At 37.3% G+C, this 20,521-nt stretch overlaps 1 protein-coding gene across 5 annotated transcripts in view; it reads left to right on the forward strand.

Annotated features, from left to right (window-relative positions):
- Nucleotides 1-20,521, forward strand: part of LOC135206949 (serine/threonine-protein kinase unc-51-like) — a 335,180-nt gene that overhangs the window by 288,202 nt on the left and 26,457 nt on the right. For 4 of the 5 annotated variants that reach the window (XM_064238477.1, XM_064238479.1, XM_064238480.1 and 1 more), the window contains 2 exons: nucleotides 17,682-17,718; nucleotides 19,792-19,842. In XM_064238477.1, coding sequence (XP_064094547.1) covers nucleotides 17,682-17,718; nucleotides 19,792-19,842 — 88 coding nt within the window. Of the gene's footprint in view, nucleotides 1-16,804; nucleotides 16,908-17,681; nucleotides 17,719-19,791; nucleotides 19,843-20,521 lie in introns of those variants that run through there. The other variant, XM_064238481.1, reaches the window with a different exon arrangement.

Raw genomic sequence — 20,521 nt, forward strand, 5'->3', positions numbered from 1 at the left:
AGGTATACAGTATCGAAAAACACTGACTAATTGGTGTGGGTTGTAAAAAAAAGAAAAAAAAAAGAATCTCGTGGGATTTCCTTGTTTAGAGGCTACGCAACTTTTTGTGGCTGTTTACGGAAGTAGGCTTAGTGTCTCGGTAACTGCGTAGTACTTGCATAACCTTATTGGTTCGTCTTTACATTTAGTATTTATATAATATTGTCAGTCGTGCCTCTGTAACTTATTCTTGAGTTGTGTTCTTCTGTAACTTCTAAGTTGATCAGTGGGGGCTTTCTGTAGCTTGCCCATTTATTTGTTAGGCATTCTGTAGCTTGTTTGTTTTGGAAAACGATCTTATCATTGTCACCTTTCAAGATAACGTATCACTGCGCGATTTGCTTTTCATGGTATGTTACTCGAATAATGAGAATTTTTGTTATGTTGGTCGGAATGTCATGCGTTACAGATTTCGTCCATTGACGTCACGCTTGAAGGCCTTGCGCTGGGGAGTAAATTACAAACACGTCTCATAAAATATATATATATATATATATATATATTATATATTATATATATATAATATATATATTATGTATATATATATATATATATATATATATATATATATATATATATATATATATATATATATATATATATATATATATATATATATATATATAATTTACACGCACTTGTGTATATACATACATACATGCATGCATACCTACGTATGACTTAGGTATGAATTTGTTCTTATTTTTTGAAACTTCTGCCTTGAATAACTTCGTCTTTGTGGTGGACGCAATTTCCTTCATCACGACGAAGCTAGGAGCCATGAACATGGCTAGGAGGTGTCCTCCACCTTTACGAGAGAATAATAATATCCTTTTAGCCTTCGGAGTGAATGGAAGTGCGTTGAACTGAAACGGCGTGAGACAGACAACCTTGAAATTCGGAGGGTCACGTGAACGAACATCATCCTCGGCCTATACCGTGAATAGGTGGAAAATGTCTTTCTCTCTCTGGAGCGTTTACGGTAACTATTGGTTGGCTTTGAATCGGGAAAGGGTGGCTATAGTAGATTCACATCAACCGGGCATTTGATGTCTAGGCCAGTCCCTCACGACGCTCCTGATTGGCTGTTGATAAGCCAATCACGGGCCTGGAAACTCTCAGTATCTCTCGAGAGTTCACATAGGCAGGATGTGTGTTCCATTTCTCCTAAGGGATACTTTTGAAAGATGTATCCCTCACGAGAAGTGGAACGTAACATCCTGCCTATGTGAACTCTTGAGAGAGAGAGACTGAGAGTTTTCAGCCCCGTGATTGGCTTATCAACAGGCAATCAGGAGCGTCGTAAGGGACTGGCCTAGACTTGAGATGCACGGTTGATGTGAATCTACTATAGTAAGTACGAGAGTTCAGTCGCTGTTTAATAAGTTTCAGGACTCGTTTTGAGCAGCTCATAAAAAAAAAAAAAAAAAGTTGAACTCTTGTGCCTGCAGCATCATCGTTCGTGCAGGAAGACCTTGCGAATTCTGTGCGCACTTTTGGAAATACCATATTACTGGTTTCTTGTAGCTTGTTCATCTCGGAAACCGGAGTGCTGCACAAAAAAGCGTTGCAGGTCATTCACCTTCTTACTTCCCACAATAATGACGTGAGGTTTTTGGAACTCGGTGATATTTATCAAGTCAGACATTCGTTTATATGTTCGAGGATATATTCATGTCCACGCGTCCGTCCCTTCGTGGTAACAAGAGGGAGTATGAAATTTAAGTTTTAAAGGTTCCCATGTAAATGATCCGTAAGGGAAGTAAAGGTCACGCAAAGTTGATCAAGTCAAATGTCAAGGTTATAGCTGTTCAGAGTGGCGGTGGTTGTTGTTGTTGTTGTTGTTGTTGTTGTTGTTGTTGTTGTTCGTGAATTTGATATAGTCACGACTATTTTTTCAACATGACTTTTGTAAAGCATTTGGAATTAGTGTATAATTTATGCATACATGTAAATGTGTGTGTATATATACACACACACACATATATATATATAATATACATATACATACATAATTTATATTTAGTATATATTTTTAGAATTGTGAAAGTGAGAAGGGTAACCACTGACTTACTCATACCAGCCAAAGTGTATAAAAAGGCCTCTTAACTGATGGTAATGTTAAAAACGACTCGAGCTACCCACCTGACAAGGTTAAACTTATGCGGGTATGTTACACATAACAATAAAAAATAAATTGATTCGTCAAAGTTCGTACAAACTTCAGCTACAGGAATACCCTAAGAGACTACGTTTTTTGTTTTGTTATATATATATATATATATATATATATATATATATATATATATATATATATATATATATATATATATATATATATATATATATATATATATATATATATATATATATATATATATATTATATATATATATGGTGGTGGCTTACCTTTATATTTCGTGAGTCAACCATTTTATAATATTTTTGTGTAAGTATATATGTATAACTGAATCACGAAATTTGGAACGTTAAAGAATATCTAATCAAAGGCAAAAGCCATCACTTCGTTTCACATTTCCTTCGTATTTTATATATATATATATATATATATATATATATATATATATATATATATATTATATATATAAGTATCTATAGTAATCATTCCCTGTGAAGGTCACTTTGGCAATCGATTGAAAGGAATTTGGGTTACAACAGGACAACCGAGTAACAATTACGAGTTGCTCGTTATTAACTTACATTATAATTTCATCATCGTATGCTAGGTCACACATGGCCACATCTTTAATGTGCTCGTACGCTTGTTTGTTTCATGTTTTTCGTCTGCCGGTCGGTCTGTCTGTCTGAAAAGAGAAAAAAAAGTTAGTCGTTAGTGGCGTGATTTCCATTTTTTTTTTTTTTTCAATAATTGCAATATATAATCTAAGACTGGTTTCTTCTGTACACCTGAGTAATGTAAGGTTAATTTAGTTGCCCCGGGAGAGATTCCCCCACCCCCCCTCCCTTTATGCATTAGAATACATTAGCTTCAAAATCAGTTTTGAAGTTTGTTGCTGCCTGCGATGGGATCACCACATCCGTGTGTGTGTGGTGTATATATCCGTGTGTGTGTGTATATATATATATATATATATATATATATATATATAGATATATATATATATATATATATAGATATATATATAATATATATATATATATATATATATATGTGTGTGTGTGGTGTGTGTGTGTGTGTGTTGTGTGTGTTATATATATATATTATATATATAATTATATTATATATATTATTATATATTAATATATATATAGACCAGTCCCACACATTAGACTCCCCCTAGTTTTCTTCGATGTAAACTTACCGCATAGAAACGAATGAAAATAACAAAGTAAATGGTCTCGTTAGTGGTAATACTTCAAGTTTTATTCTTTAATTCACTTTATGCCCTGCTAGAGTAACTTACGTGAGTTTAGGCTGTGGGAAACCAGGACTTCCGTCACCATAGTTTTCAAACACACTCAAATTAAACATTTCTACTTGTCTGAGAGTTTTTCGTTATGGTTCACATTAGAGTTTACAAGCTCTCTTCTTCCACATGATGAGTTAAACAACTTCTTATTTTACAGATATTTTTTTTATATTTTGTTATAATTGAGCCGCAATAGATCACTAAGCTGAAAATAAGCAGGTTGTATTAATCGAAAGTAGTAAGTAGATGTTAGATAAAAACAAATTGGCTGTATTCAATTCGTGCATTGTCTTTACTTTATTTTTGTGTATTTGGAAGCCGCTGTTATTTTTAATGAGCGAAATATTTCAAATGTTTTTGAGGAGCGAAATATTTCAGTTGTTTTTAAGAAGCGAAATATTTCAGATGTTTTCTTTGTTTCAGAAACAGATTTAGAAATAAAAGATGTTTTAATTAAAGATTTTTTTAGAAAGCGACTGAAGGAGCAAGTCGTGTTGCTTGCATATTTGTGCGTTTGCAAGCAACACTGTCTTTTAACTATGGGAATCTTTTAAATGCGCAACTTGTTTCAGAATGAAATTTAGATATGGGAAATGTTCGAATTAAGTACATCCACTTCTTGAGAGCGATATGAGCAAGACATATTGCTTGCGAGGTTTGAAAACCAAGGCCCCAAGTTGCTTGCACTAGGCGTGCAGTGTGTTTGCTTGCACCTTTCTGTTGGCAGAATGGGGACGACCTGGAAGACAGCCTGTCACCACTCCTCTGCTTGCAAGCAGTAGCGTGTATCGTGTGGTTTGCCTTGCGGGAAGAGGGGAAAGTTGTATTTTGACTGCGTTCGTGGTTTGTCTTGCTCTCTTGGTCTGTGATTTCTTTTGTTCTAAAAAAAATTTAAATAGCGGCTCTTTTTTTAGTCGGTTTTTAAAAAAATGCGAATTTGAAAGTTCGTGATTTGCATTTAGTTTTATGGTGAAAAGTACAAATGGGGATCAGACGTGTAACTTGAGAAATACAGGAACAGTATCAGTGGCAGAGAAAGTCTGACTTCGGTTTTAGAAAAGTTTTTTTTTATGTAACAAGTACGTCATACTTCTGGTTATTATCAGATGCTCGGCATCAGATCGAACGCAGTCCAAGAGGTCGTTTCGAGCTTTCCGAGAACTTGCCGATGACCCCGATATCGCTTTTATCCAACATTCATTTTAATCACGCTTTGAAATATTACTGTGTAAGTTATATTATGCGTTCTTAGAAATGATTCAGATGACGAACAGGCCTGCCTGCCTCTCTCTCTCTCTCTCTCTCTCTCTCTCTCTCTCTTCTCTCTCTCTCTCTCTCTTCTTCTCTCTCTCGTCTCTCTCTCTCTCTCTCTGGCATAGAATTCTGTGTAATTAACGGGTGCATGTTCATGAGCGTAGGTGCGTCTATTGGGTGAGAAAAGAGTTTTTGATCTCTCAGTAATATATCAGCCATTGCGTGAAATCTATTTTAGTACCAAGTTCATTTTCGTTCAGTTAATCTGACGAATTCAATGCGAGCAGTCGTGATGGCAAGAACATTGCACTTATTATTGTGGGATTTTACGGATGACTGACGTTCAGTAATGTATAACAAGTTAAGTCGTGGTAGTCTTCTTTGTGTAAAGGCGCAGAGCTCTTGAGTTCAGCTAAGCAGGCGAACTGCAGCGAAGATCATGTAGAAGGCGACTTGCGAAGCATCGTTGAATTTAATGAATCCTATTCGACGTATATTTAGGTATTTTCTACCTCGAATCACATTTATTTCGTTGATAGCGCAATAAACGGAACGGACTTCAATAATCTTCACTTCAAGGCCATGGGCTTGGTGGGACAGTATGCTCGCCCTGCGACGTAGTATTTGCTTCTTCCTTTGTGGTAAAATTCGAAGCCCCCTTCCTCCCTCCCCGGAAGGGAGGGGTGAGGGAGATATCGTTTCTGTCTCCGCCTTTTCCTATCCGCGCCCCTTGTTTTGTTAAACGTTTTTAATTGCTTTGTGCTCTGCGTAGTTTGGTTATTTATGCATGAAAGTTCGAAAAACAGGAAATGCTTTCCCTTTATTTATTTACATATACTTTCGATCCAAGTAGGGACAGTATGTCCAATCTTGCTTGGTGCATCTGTGTATACTATGTATCATGCGTTTATATTTAAAAAGGAACAAAAAATAGATATTCATTTCCCCAAGGAATCTGGGAGTTTATATAACTGAAGCACACTGGAATCTGAATTTTTTCAGGCACAATTCCTCAGTGTTCACAGGTCAGTCAATAGAACAACAAAGGTCTCACCTATTTCAGTATATCTTGAAAACGGTTCTGACCCAAGAGACCATTTTCGTGTGTGTGATTGTGTAAAAAAGGCATTGGATACCTAACGCTGTGATCCTGAGGATAATGGAATGAATATATTTAATGTCGTCAATTAGACAATAAGAATTCCATGTTACATTTTACAATACTGTCTGCCTCCCTTTCGAATCAAGATCCAGACAGACCACCTCGGTGGCCGCGAGTTCGATTCTCGGGCGTTCCATTGAGGGGTGAGAGATGTGTATTTCTGGTAATAGAAGTTCACTTTCGTCGTGGTTCGGAAGCCACGTAAAGCCGTTGGTCCCGTTGCTGAATAACCACTGGTTCCATGCAGCGTAAAAACGCCATACAAAACAAAGATCCAGACAAAACCGCGTCATTCTATTAAAAATCAGAACTGATATAATCAGCCGCTGAATCATTCGCAAACGCCATGAGCCACCAGCGACAGAGACAATTTTTAAAAGCAGTAGAATCGAGTTAGAGAATAGATTCTCTCCTAGAGTGATTGCGCTATCCATAGAGGCATATTTAGCAGTGTTATCTTCATGTTTACCGTGTACGTTATAGTAGTTAGTTTAGGGCCGTCAGTCTTACAAAAAGAAATTGTAAAACCATAATTAAGAAGTTGGCCTGGCAGGACCTGCTATTAGACCCTCTCAGAATCTTTTAGTAGGTCAACAGAAACGAGACAGGTGCTTCAGACGTTCTTAGAGAGAGAGAGAGAGAGAGAGAGAGAGAGAGAGAGAGAGAGAGAGAGAGAGAGAGATACCGTAGAATCATTACCCGTTACTAATGTACACTTCAAACGTTGGGAAAAAAATTATTTTTACTTGCCATACTATAGTAAAGGGTCCGAACAGGACCGAAAGTACTTGGCTATCTCGCTTTTTCATTTTTTCCGTCTTGGCAAAAAACCTTTATTTATACATAGCATCACGTTTTATATACTTCGTGATCAAGTTATTCACCATACATAATATATGTATGGTGTGTGTGAATCGATATAAATGGTTTGTGTTTATGGTATGTGTGAGTCAATATAATTTTTTTTTTTTACACAGAATACATGAGTCAAAGAGTGTGTAAAACCTCTCCCTCCACCCCCGCGCACAGTACATTTTCTTCTTTGGCTCTTTCTTCCAAGCACTTGAAGAATCTCGAGTAAGAAAAGAGTTCAGTGGTTCATTAAGCTCCCACTCCTTCGTTTTGCTTCGCTGTCACCCACGTGTTTGTGCAGCTCGCGAAGGCCGGCTGATGCTTGTTTGTTCCGAAAAACACTTGTTTGACGCCGTGTGCCCCTTATAATAACTGTGCTCGCTGGTTGGCGTACATCTGTTTCAGATCAACGTCGAGGACATTAGTAATGAGCTGTGTGGCGGCCGGTGGGTGCCAATTGGTTGAGTAAACAGAGCCATGTCGCTTATTATTTACTCATAATGATTCATGTTACTTGTTTAGCGTGTTAGATTCTTCATCAGTGAGAAAGTATTCGTTGATTTGAACAACACCCAATACTGTGAAATGCTAAGTTTTTTTTTCTTCAAATTCTAATGTAAGATGTTAATTTGAACAGCACCCACAATCGTGAAATGCTAAGTTTATTTTTTCCCCTCCAGATTCTTATGAAAGATATTCGCCAAACACCACCATTAACTGTTTATAGTTTTTATTTTCATTATGAGATACCATGATTTTTTTTAACCCCCCCCCCCCCACCCCCCTCCCTTTGCAAAAACAATGATGAGTATCGCTATCAGATGTTTATTGCGTGAAGGTTATGTACTTTATACTCTCAGTGGCAAAAGTTATGTAGGAACACGATTGTTTTGTTATCGGTGGTAATAAATTCTTCATAGATTAGAATCGTTGGCGTAAGAGACCAAGATATCTGTATGTTGATTTGAATTAGCACGAGGTATCATTTGGTTGTATGTGTCTTTTCTTCGGTCCTTTAGTAGGATTTGAATTGGTTATGTGGTGAAATGTCTACTTTATTTTTCAATTGAGACTTAATTATGTTTAGCAATAATTCGTTCGCTTAGCTTTTTCAGTAAACTTCTCGCGTCGTGTTATTGAAAGGAGATATCACGTAATAAATATTAACGGGCAATGCCGCATCAAGTCAGCTTATGTCACTGAATGAAAATGGAAAATCGCCTTGCGCAAAAACCAGAGGAATCTTGATGCGCACTGTCTCAAGATAGAATGCCCCTCCTTCCTCTTCCCCCCCCCCCTCCCCCTACTTTCCACACACCCCCCCCCCCCCTCCCACTCCTCTTCGCCAGCTTATCCACTGGGACGACTTGAGTTGTTGTATGAGTCAGCAAACGGAGAGTGGTGGTGATTCCTTATGGGGGGATGGGAGTTGGCGTAAGGAGGAAACGGGTACACATTTAAATGTCGCTCAACTAATCAAAGTTGAAAAATAAATCGGTTATATTAATTCATAAAAATGTTTCATAACTGTCGTAAATATACCTTTTAAAAATTAATTTTTGGTTGGTTTAAACTCGTAGCCCGTAACGCTTGATCTAATTCTTGGTTAATGCCGAGTGACACAGATCAACTCCGTCTGAACTACTTCCTTCCTTCCTTCCGTAAACATCCTGGCCACTGGTGCCATCTGCGAAAATATTTGTGTTTACGGATTGTTTGCAGCCGTATAGCTAGACAGTGCCGGCCGACTTTTAGGGGCCATTTGTTGTCGCTTTTGAGGCGACAAGTATTCGTTATTGGTTACATTGTCTACAGTGTAATCATGATACAGTAAGAGCTATGTCCGTAATTTTTTTTTTTATCTAAATCATCAATTTATTATTTCTCTTCATAGCGGATAGATAGACGGAAGACACGAAACTTTTTTACGAAACGGTCTGCACTGTTTGGCAGGATTAACCTGCTAGCTTATGTAACCCTGAGAGCCTAGATATGCGAGTTGGGGGAAAGCCACGTTGTCATCCCTATCAGGAAGTACCTCTTGAGAGTCAAGTTGTTGCGTCTTGGCACACATTTTACCCCCTTCTCGAGGTGGGCGGGTGGGGACTCCCCTCCCCCTTTGTTTGTCCCCTTCCTACGTAGAAGGGTTGAGGTCCCTAATCCTGTAAGTTTTTTTTTTTTTTACCTGTCCTTTTTTTGGGGGAAAAGTTTTTTCTCTGAGGGCGTTGAGATTTTGGCCCGTTATTTTTTTAAGGTGTTTTCTTAAGGTAGGTTAGGTATAGGCAGTCGAGATTTAGGATAATGTGAAAGTGTTCACGTGTAGCGCGTTTCCCCGATTTTTTTTTTCTTAAAGAGAAAAAGTTGCAGGAAAAGAAGGTGACGATAAATTAAAAGGAAAACAAAAAACTTTTGTTACATTCCTAGAGTTAATGGCAAAATAATGCTCCAGTATAATGATGCAATCCGTTTTCACGTATGGTCATCCATCTACACAGAATCTTACCCAGCAGCACCTAAGACCTATTTAAACACACAACGCCGTTATTTTGTATATTTCTCTAGCTTATCCTCCTCAGTAGTCAGTGTATTTATGCTGTAATATACACATGACGCAGCATTTTTTTATATATATACAGTTTGGAATTTGTTTCCTTTCTCTTGAGGATTGTAGAAAGTGGAGATCTGTTTTAAGGGTATGCTCCTGAATTACAATGTTGTGGTATCACGTTGCAGTAGAAGCCTTGACACCAACGACGTCTTTCCTGCAAGTAAAGGGCATCGCCTTTCACTCTAATATGACCTTACACCTTCTCTCTCTCTCTCTCTCTCTCTCTCTCTCTCTCTCTCTCTCTTTAGTGAGCACAAGATGTCGTCTCCTCGGATGGACTAACAAGTCTTTGAGACATCCTAATCCTTGTAACTCCTTGTAACACTCACTCTCTCTCTCTCTCTCTCTCTCTCTCTCTCTCTCTCTCTCTATACATGTACATACATTTTTATAATATTTTATATATATACATTATATACACACAGACATATAATATATATATATATATATTATATATATAATATATAATATATAGATACTAGCTATAATTTTAATTTCATTAGTGCAGGGTAAAAGTGTACAGAGAGAGAGAGAGAGAGAGAGAGAGAGAGAGAGAGAGAGAGAGAGAGAGGGAGGGCGGGGGGTTGGTTCATGAATGTGATATCAGTTCTAGATAAATTAGGTTGTGGCTGCTGTCCCATATATCAGTACACTGATAGAGTATGTTCGCATTTTTTTTTTTTCTGGTGTAGTTTATTTTTAGGACCCTGTTTACAGCACAGTGGGTCACTCTCACTATTATCTATGTGTAATTTACCAGTCTAACCCGTCGTGTGTTCGTGCATGTGTCTTTTTTCGTCTCCCTGCCAAAGGCGGATTCATTATTTTCAAGTCCTTCGGGCGCCCGGACCCGGTTCTTTAGTTTTGATAAACATCCTACTTTCGCTTCGGTGCCGTCATTTGAGACCCAGTTCGTGTTGGTGCATCCCTTCTGTTCTTTGTTCTTCGCTTGAACTATAGGGCTTTGCCACTGAGGCTACCCAAGCCTGTTTAATTCAGTGGCGTGGTCGGTATGGTCTTGGCTTGCCACCTCGGTGGCCGCGAGTTCGATTCTCGGGCATTCCAGTGAGGTGTGAGAGAGGTGTATTTCTGGTGATAGAAGTTCACTCTCGACGTGGTCCGGAAGTCACGTAAAGTCGTTGGTCCTGTTGCTGAATGACCATTGGTTCCGTGCAACGTGGAAACACCATACAAACAAACATGCAACGTAAAAACACCAAATAAACAAACAGTGAAAAATCGTGCAAATCTGAAGAACAAGAACTAGGTTTTAGCGGCACTTTGGGTGAAAATGCTCGTTATATATTTTGATGGTAGGACGTGTATTTGGTTACGTGTAAAGTTGTTGTTATATTTCCCACAATATATATAATATATATATATATATATATATATATATATATAATTATATATATATATATATATAATAATTATATTATATAGTTACAATATGGTTCTTGTAACTTTAGCGTAATGGTGCCCTGGTTTTGAGATGAGATTTTGGGGGAAAGGCCGAAGCTCCTTTTGATAGTACATACATACATACACACATACATACTCTCTCCATAATTTGCCATGCTACCGTATGGCCAAATTGTGTATAGTTGCTGAAACGCAATTACCAGAGCCTGCAAGTCGGCTCGCGTAGAACTTTCTGGAAACTTGCCTTCAGCCATGGCGCGCCTTTTGAAGATTAAGCTCTCAGGAAAGTGCGAAGAGCTAATTAAGGTGTAGATAGCGTTCTGCCGCGCCCGAGGGATGGAAGGATGAGGAGGGTCTGGCTGCTGTTCTGTGCCCTTCTCTCTCTCTCTCTCTCGTCTCTTGCTCTCTCTAGCTCGTCTTTTCCCATCGAAGAGCAAGCCGTCAGTCACTGTCCTGTGGCGTTTTTTCGTCATCTTATTCAATGAATGAAATACTTTAATCTTGCCTGTATTCTCGCAGATACTGCTAGGTCGTGCTTAACCCTAGGTGTTTATTATAGTTTCATTCATTGAAATTATAATAACCACAATATATATATATATTATATAATAATATAATTTATTATATATTATATATAATATATATATAATATAATATATATAATAGGTGTGCGTTAAGGTGTAAAATGAGAAGTCGTCAGCAGGTATTTTAGCGGTAAACAAAAATCCCCAAACAACATATATCACATTGGTGGCCAGTCTACCGTATCTCCCGTCTACACTACGCCTCTCGCGTGGCTGGGATTTATACCCTGTGCGTAGAAAGGCTTCTTCTCAACCTGGTTAGTCCTATACCTACCGACACAGAATTATCTTTGGTGGAGGGTCATTGAACTCTGCTGTATCTGAAAAAGTTTCTTACTTGTAGATCGGCTGTCTTAGCTTTTAAAACATGCATAATTAATAATGGTTGTTTGTTTATACCTTTTTTTTTTCCTTTATGAAAAAATAAATTTCATTTAAAGTTTAAACATATATATTTTTTAGATTTTGTTAAATTTCCAGTGGACCAATTTGTATGAAGAGCGTTTTGTTTACATTGATGGTCTCTAGGACCTGTCCTCATTGTCCCGTCTTGAGAGAGTCTATTTTGGCTCGTTTGGACCGATGCCCGATTTGATTTGTTTTTCCTCATCAAAGTAACATGTTTCGTTTAGGTTATTTAATTGATTTATGTTGAGGTATTTAGGTCTTGGGTCGTAGAAGGTTACCGGACAACTATCGGTATAATGATCATTTATTGATTATAAATGGTCTTAATTTTTGCGACAACTATTTTGAGGTATCGAAGAAAAACGTAGTTTTTCGATAGATATTTTGAGGTATTAAAAAAAAAAAAAAAAAAAAAAAAGTTTTCCGGTAGATATTTTAAGGTATTAAAAAAGTTTTGCGATAGATGTTTTGAGGTATTCAAGACAAACAAATTTTGCCATAGGTATTTTAAGGTATTCAAGAAAAATATTTTCCGATAGATATTTTGAGGTATTAAAGAAAACCAAGTTTTGCGATAGATGTTTTGAGGTATTAAAGAAAACCAAGTTTTGCGATAGATATTTTGAGGCATCTAGAAAATTTTTTCGATGAAACTGTAGAAGACTCCTCACTTTCCTTTTGTATTATGAAATGATGTCGATAGAGGCCTGTTAATACACAGTACCTATAATATTACAAAGACTTGCTGCCATTTCTTGCTCTCAGATCCACTGTAGAAATAGAGTCATAGGAGGAAGAACCCCTTTTTGCTTGTGTTGTTTTGAATTGGTTATGCGCATGAGTGTCAGGAAACCAGTATTTGCTGGTGTGACGTTGCATTGCTCTGAATATAAACCTTCTTTTTTTATTTGGGATTCTCGACGTAGCTCTTCTGTGCGACTTGATAGCCTGTTGACATTTACAGCGATGTACTGAAGATTATACAACTTTGAGACGAGGCACTTAAATCTTATTAGAGAGTACTATAACCGCGCAAGTCCGGTAAAGTCTGCCTGCAGTCGCAAACAGAAAAGATAAGCCCAATAATGATTAAAAAGTGCGTCTCAGTCGGAAAACCTTGTGTGTGTGTGTGCGCGCGTGTGTGTGTGTGTGGTCGTAGGGTAGTAGAGATATGCTTTTACACAGAAATATTTGAAAGAATTAAAACGAGATTGACCCAGTTTAGCCATTATGCAATCTTGTCGCCTCAAGAGATTTTCCATAGACGAGTCAAATAACTTTTGACTTCAACTTGACTGACGGTCATGTCTTCAAATTCCAAGAAAGACTAACTACAGATCCAAGAAAGACTAACTACTAATCCAAGAAAGACTAACTACAGATCCAAGAAAGACTAAATACAGATGCAAGAAAGACTAACTACAGATCTCAGAGGATGATTCAGGAAAAAACTAAATAATCGACGGTGACTCCTACATTTGAAGAGTTAATTCCCAAATTGAATGAAAGGGCAATCCAAGTTAACCACCGCATGCGTATGAGAGAGAGAGAGAGAGAGAGAGAGAGAGAGAGAGAGAGAGAGAGAGAGAGAGAGAGAGAGAGAGAGAGTGTTATGATATTCCCAAATCGTTGCCTTACGGGTTTTCCTGGTGCATTGTAGGTGAAGAAGTTGGCCTGGTGATGGATTGTTGATGTTTGGGAACGGGTATATATCGCATTTCATCCCTCGAACCTGTTTTTTCTTCGTGATCATCTCATATGCGACGTTCTCTCTTGCGCATCCTGTGTAGTATATAGTTTGCGTCATGCGCATTATTGCTGCGCAGTTACGACGTGTTTACCGATTGCTATTGCTCCTTTTATTGCCAAGGTTGCGGGGTTGGTCTTATTCATCACACGTTTTGTCGTCATCATTATGTCTGTCGTAACATTGGGATATTGAAGGAATATGTACAAAGATATATTCCAGCGACCTAGTAGCAATCGAGGAATCAATATTATATATAATATATATATATATATATATATATATATATATATATATATATATATATATATATATATATATATATATATATATATAATAACGAAGAGCAAGGACGAGCCAAGACATCATCTAATTGTGAACGTTTATTGTGCTACAGTCATCATCTTAAAAACATCATCTCGAGCATCACTTAATTTTCAAATCCTGCAAACATAGGAAATGACAAAATATAGTAATAAATGGGTATACAAATATGAAACATTTACAATCAAAATAGAATTTTTTTTTATAACTAATAATGATACTACTTCATAGCAAAGTTTATACATATACACACATTATATATATAATATATATAATATATACATTTTATATATATATTATTAGAAAATTAGGCTGTGATTCATAATTTCTAACAGTTTGTCACTCCTATGTATACCCCTTGCACTTTGTTTCAAGGTCTACTAAGTACACTGTATATACAAACTAATTAATAAACACCTAGTTGTCATTATCTTATAATAGTAAACAGGAAACGGCTGAACGGAAGTAGAAGGTTAATAGTTTTTTTTCCTTTTCTATTTCATCCTAATTAAAACTTGTGCATTGAAGTAGAGAGATGAGACAGATAGTAGAACTGCGCGTTTTCTTTACTGTGCTGTCTATATACATGTGCGCGTATATTTTTTATTATATAAGTTTTGATCCTGGATCTAATGCGTTATACGATGTGAGACTGGGTAAAGGCCTTGGGGTTAACACTACGTGCGTTGTACTACACTCACACTTCAGTCATTTTTGTGCGTTTCTGTCATTTATAGTAAAAATCAAGTTATGAAACGACGGAAGTCCGTTTATTATTCGTGAGACAATGATAGTTACGTATATAATTTTACTTCGAATGATCTGGGTTTTTTGTTTATTTTGTCATTTAACTTGCATTTGCTAACGGTATTGCTTCATTCACTTTCTTAGTTGTAGATGGTTGTGGTCGCGTCTTTACCCCTATGATGAGTTTTCGGTGATATCATCATTGCATTAGCTTCTTGTGATGGAACTGATGAATTTGTAGTGTTGTTACAGCATTACTACCTTTTGATTATGATATAAACGTATTATCTTTTGGTGATGGCGAGATGATTGATGTGTGTGCCGTCCTAATAGCTTTTGAAGATGTTTGTTTATGTTTAAGTTTTTTTTCTGGCGATATCTATGAGGGTGATGGCCGATGGCCTTTGTGTGTATGTATATATATATATATATATATATATATATATATATATATATATATATATATATATATATATATATATATATATATATAATCATTAGCCTTGGATCCAACGAATGTGACTGCCAAGAATTTCTACATCTCCAGGAAACTCGAATGTCAGCATCAAGGCCGAAACAAGTGACGAACACGCCAGCTGTTTATCTGCCTCCTCCCCCTCCTCCACACCTTTTCTACATTGATCCCAGTCTCTCTCCCCATCCCCTCTCCGTTCTCCTCCCGTCCTGTTACATCGATAGCACCCATGATGTCATTTGACTGGTCAGAGCAAGGTCTCGTTTCGCCTTGAGATAATAATGTTTAGAGCCAGCAGAGATTTATTTCACACTCGATCGGAGGTCGACATCCGGAAGTGAATCTTGCGTGGGAAGCGGTTATGGGCAGCTTATTCTTAGATAAGTGGAAGAATGATTCTTTTTTTTACTCCTTTAGTCGTTTGATTATGTGGCCCGTCGGGAGACTTGATGAATCGACGGACGATATCGTTTTGGTCATTTGAATGGAAATGCCGTATAATTTAGGTGCTTAATGCAATTTCCATTTTGTGAACTAGGCCTACTTATGATTTTTTTTAGGGCAGGTTTTTGATAGCCAAAATATTTCGCTGTAACGATTTATCCTGTTGAAAGTGGAATGGTGTCATTGATAAGGTTATCAACCGTGCTACAAGAAAAAAAAAATGCTCCAGCCGATTACACAAACAATAGAAATTCATCATTAAGTATAGATAACGGAGTCGTCAAAAGTGTTTTCGTGACCTTGAAGTGGGATGCAATGTGCGTCGTAACATAGTTCTTCACCTGCTATTTGATCTGCATCCAATTTTAGCCGGCGTCTTCACGCCCATCCATTCTTCTCCTCTCCGCTCGTCCGTGTATTCAAACGTCCTTTCGGAATCTCCTGTTGTTGGTGCTTCAATGACGCGGCCTTCGGCAGTTTAATAATAGACGCAGAGGGCCTTCTCTGCCTGCAGTCGAGTTTAGTCCTGTTCGGGCAGGGGGGCGGGGGTGATTAGCTATAACTATTTTTTTTTCTGTCTTTCTTTGCCTCTTGTTAATGAGGTTTGAGATTGGATATTTCCTTTGTGGTCTCGCTTTATGGTGCAGTAACAGAAGTCTTATTCGCCTCGTTTTTATATTTTAATGCGGCTATTTGGGGCAAGGAGAATTCTTATATATCTGTCAAGTTTGGTATTCTCGTCCTCTGTTTTAAAGATGCGTCATTGTAATTGTCGTCATGAAGATGTCAGTAAATTAAGTAAGTTTTAGTTTCGCTACGTATATATACACACACACATTGAGAGAGAGAGAGAGAAGAGAGATGAGAGGACAGAGAGATAAGAGAGAGGGACGAGAGAGAGAGAGAGAGAGAGAGAGAGAGAGAGACCTACCTTTGTAAGTTTTACCAAAGGGTATATCAGAGTTTTCGTGTCGATAGCATCAAATTCTCTCCTTCAGCGCATTATTATTAGGACAGAACAACAGTTCTCAAAGACTTGTCTTACAATCCCATCTATGTAAGCAAGCAAGATCGATGTATGTCGAGTTTTCTCCCCTCTTGTCCTTTTTATGAGGGGGGCGGTGCTTGCAAGGTACCAGTGCTTGCATCGTCCTGTTAACCTTTATCGTGTAAGAACCACAAGCACGTGGACGCAAACGTGTTTCTCTCAGAATTGCCTGTGGGTGCCCCTGATACCTGGCAAAAGGATGCAGTCCTCGGACTGCCGTCGGTAGGATACGACAACGTTGTGTGTGTTTGTGTGAAGTGCGTGTTTTCTCTCTGTGACCAACTGACAAATTTGGATAACCAAGTTATAGAAAACCCCCCGAGTTCGATTCACTCTCTTAGGTATGTTGGTCTAACGTGCAAGTCTGGGTTACGTTTTGAGGTAACATGCTGTGGGTCGTTTGTTGTTGGGTACGTTCGCGAGTGGGTACGTTCGCGAGTTCGTTTACCTTTTGCTTACATCCAAACAATGAATCACATGTTAAGGCTATTTTTAGTCTCGCGCGCATATGTTTTGGTTCACTCATAGTTTTCCTTTTGGTTGTCAACACATGAAAGTTAGATGCTCATAGTCATGAAAGGAAGGCTACAAATTTTTTTTCAGAGGGCGGGATTGGATTCTTTTGTTGATATATTCTGCCGTACAATCATATTGTTGGTGTATGTTACCATGGTATATTTTGGCCGTTCTGTGGTTTAATGTTTTGTTTATTGTTCGGTGTATAATTATTATCATTGTTTCATAGGTTAATGTATAATTGCCATCTTTTCACATGTTGAATGTTATTGCGAAATGTATGCGCTGTCATATTTCGTGAAGGCGACTGACTTCACAGGATCGTTCTAGTCAACCGAAGTTTATCTGTTGTTAAGAGTGAGGTCATTGTTATCATATAGTACTAGAGATTTTATGTATTTCTCTCCATCATCTCAAGGTGCATTTTTTTTTTCTTCGTACGAATGTTTGATTATCTACTACTAAGTCTATATAAGACTAACAGATGCCTAGCAGGGCAGAGCACTGTGAGTTTTTAGTAAGAAGTACGCATGTTGTCTTGATGTATATTGTGCATGTTATGCATATTACCAAATTAATATTGGTCTTCTTCTTTTCAGTATTGCAATGGGGGCGATTTAGCGGATTACCTACATGGTGAGTATTTCTAATTTTTGTAAAATTTTATTTTAGAGATTAGTTTTTTATATTAAGAGAGTTTTTCAGTGAAATTACTCTTATTGAAATATCACGATTAAGCTGATGTTATAATCAGATTAGCGTTGCTTAAAAATTCAAATGCATTAGTGGATGGATGTTCTTGAAATCTATTCGTAGTTATTGGTTGTTCAACACGATAGGAATAAATGTCGTGTCTTTTATCTTCTCAAAAGTTCAGGAATATTGATATTAATACGGAATGTAAGAATGTAAATGATTTCAGTTTTCTGTCGGATACCTTAAAGGGTAATATCATGTTTTGTAGCTGTGTGTAGTTTCTACAATTTCTTTGCCTCTTCCTCAGCGAGTCTACAAACAACAACTCACTCCATTCACGATAAATTTTTGTGTACTGTCAATTTACATCTACATCTAGTGCCCTTCCTTTGACTTTATACGTTGCTACTTCCATATAGATATTAATCAGCCATGAAGAAAACAAACAGTTGTTTTGAATCGAATTTTTCCTTTATTCTAAGATACCTTACAAACCTTGGTCAGCAACACAGTCACTTACCAGTGTTGCACTGCAGTATCTTGTCTGTAATCTGATCAACATTTGGTTGTCTTTTCGTCACTGTCCTCTTTACGTCCTTGACAGTCACTTACACACACACACACACACACACACTCATTCCTGTGTACAATCTTATCATCTGTTATATAATTGCAATTCTGATAATGTCCTTCATTTCCGTCACTATATGTTTCTCATTTTTTCCATCCCCATCTTTGTTTACTTATTCGTAGTCTGCTCTCAAAAGTCATGGTAATGCCAAGTGGCCTGACCTGTGTACCTTATCTTGTGACCTTGAGCCTTTGGGGGAGGGAGGGGTAATGGTTTTCTCCTGGCTTGATTTTTTTTTTTCTTAAGTAAGAAAAGCTTCTGGCATCGCTTGCGGGCCAGACCTTCATTGCTATCAAGTCAGTTTGGTTTTAATACTAAAATATAATCACCCTGGATTTTTTTATACATATTAAGAAGACTATGTGATGATTACTTAAGTTTCAAACATTTTCCCGTATTTAAAAGAATCCAGAGTGTCTGATTGCTAGATTTTACTTTAAAGCTATAAATAAAAAAAGTCAGGGAGTAGGCTTAATACGATTTCTTAAAATTCAGGTATTCTCTCGTGTCTCTGGTTTTGCGTTGTTTTTATATTTGCATGCTGTAGGCTGAAGGTCACGCTGCTTGCAGGCGCCAAGTCCCTCCCACGTGCAACAGAAAAAGTATTCGTATTCTGCACTTTTACGAGTTTGTGTATACGTTTCATTCTGCGCCGCTGTATGCCATCGAGAAAACTCCAAGGAAAAATTTTCATGTTTTTTTAGACTTGCTCGGACCAAAAACCACCGTACTTTTATGGTAGCGATCGTGATATGAATCGCAAATGTCACCAGAATCCTGAGCTAGAAGTTTTTAAAAGATTCCCTCCAAACTTTTAAAGTAAACTTTACATTGTCAGGTCTTTGAATCAAGGCAGTAAGGTATTGCATATTAAAATCTGGACACCTTATGATCTCATGTTAAGGAATGTTAATTAATCTGTTGATTACGTGTGTTTTAATAAGATCTGCCCCCTCCCCGTTTATCGGTTTATATTGTAAAATTTTACTTATGAAAAGAAACTTGGACTCAGCAAAGGTATGCTCTCTACCGATACTCTTATAAGTATATTTTACCCTTATAAACTTTAGATATTTTACAGTGTATTGTTATGAATATATTATATACTGCTATGGGTAAATTTGACATTTATATGTCAAGTATTTAAAAGACAATTTTAATACCATCCACCAGTTAATTTCGTTCACATTGAGGTGTTAGAGGTGTGTATTTCTGGTGATAGAAGTTCACTCTCGACGTGGTTCGGAAGTCACGTAAAGCCGTTGGTCCCGTTGCTGAATAACCACTGGTTCCATGCAACGTAAAAACACCATACAGACAGACAGTTAATTTCTTTTAGAAACAAACTGATTGTAATATATTTATATATTTTTTCGTTTCAGCTAAAGGCACCCTGAGCGAAGACACCATCAGGTTTTTCTTACGACAGCTAGGTAAGTTAATATTTTATTTATTGATTATTTTTGTTTTGTTATGATGTGGACGGTGTTTGTGTGTTTTGAACTTTGTAGGTGACTGTAATATAACTTGTGTGTAAGTAGGTGAGGATCAGGATGTTATAATAATACAGTTAATTATCTAAGCTGATGAATCTGTTTGATATATTTTCTGTGTGTGTGTGTGTGTGCGCGCGCGTGCGTTTGAAGGACTAGATATGACAGTAGGGATACGTGTATTTATGAAGTTCTCAAGAAAACATTTTTCTCATCAGCTTGACAGAAAAGGTTCGATTGATAATGAAAAAGCATCAGTTCCTGAAGCGTTAATTCGTATGTGTTTATTTTGAGTTGAATGACTAGCATATTTTTGGTCATCAGAAGTACTGATAAAAATCTTCGTTTAATGTTAACCGAGATCGGGCTGCGGGTCGTCTTATCTCGAAATATGTCATTAATTTTGATTAGTAGTGATAGCTTGTCCTTATTTTTCAATATGATCTTAATTCTTGAATCATTACGTTTAAGGTCCATCTTTAACGCAATGGTTGCCATTTGGTCTTATAAGCATTTGTCAATTTTTCATCATTTTTGTTCAGTTTCGTTCAAAAGCATTGTATGAATTCTGGTGCCTTGTGTTGTAAATTTTATTGTCTGGCCTTTTTTTTTCTTTTAA

Source organism: Macrobrachium nipponense, chromosome 31, assembly GCF_015104395.2.
Source record: "Macrobrachium nipponense isolate FS-2020 chromosome 31, ASM1510439v2, whole genome shotgun sequence".
NCBI lineage: Eukaryota > Metazoa > Arthropoda > Malacostraca > Decapoda > Palaemonidae > Macrobrachium > Macrobrachium nipponense.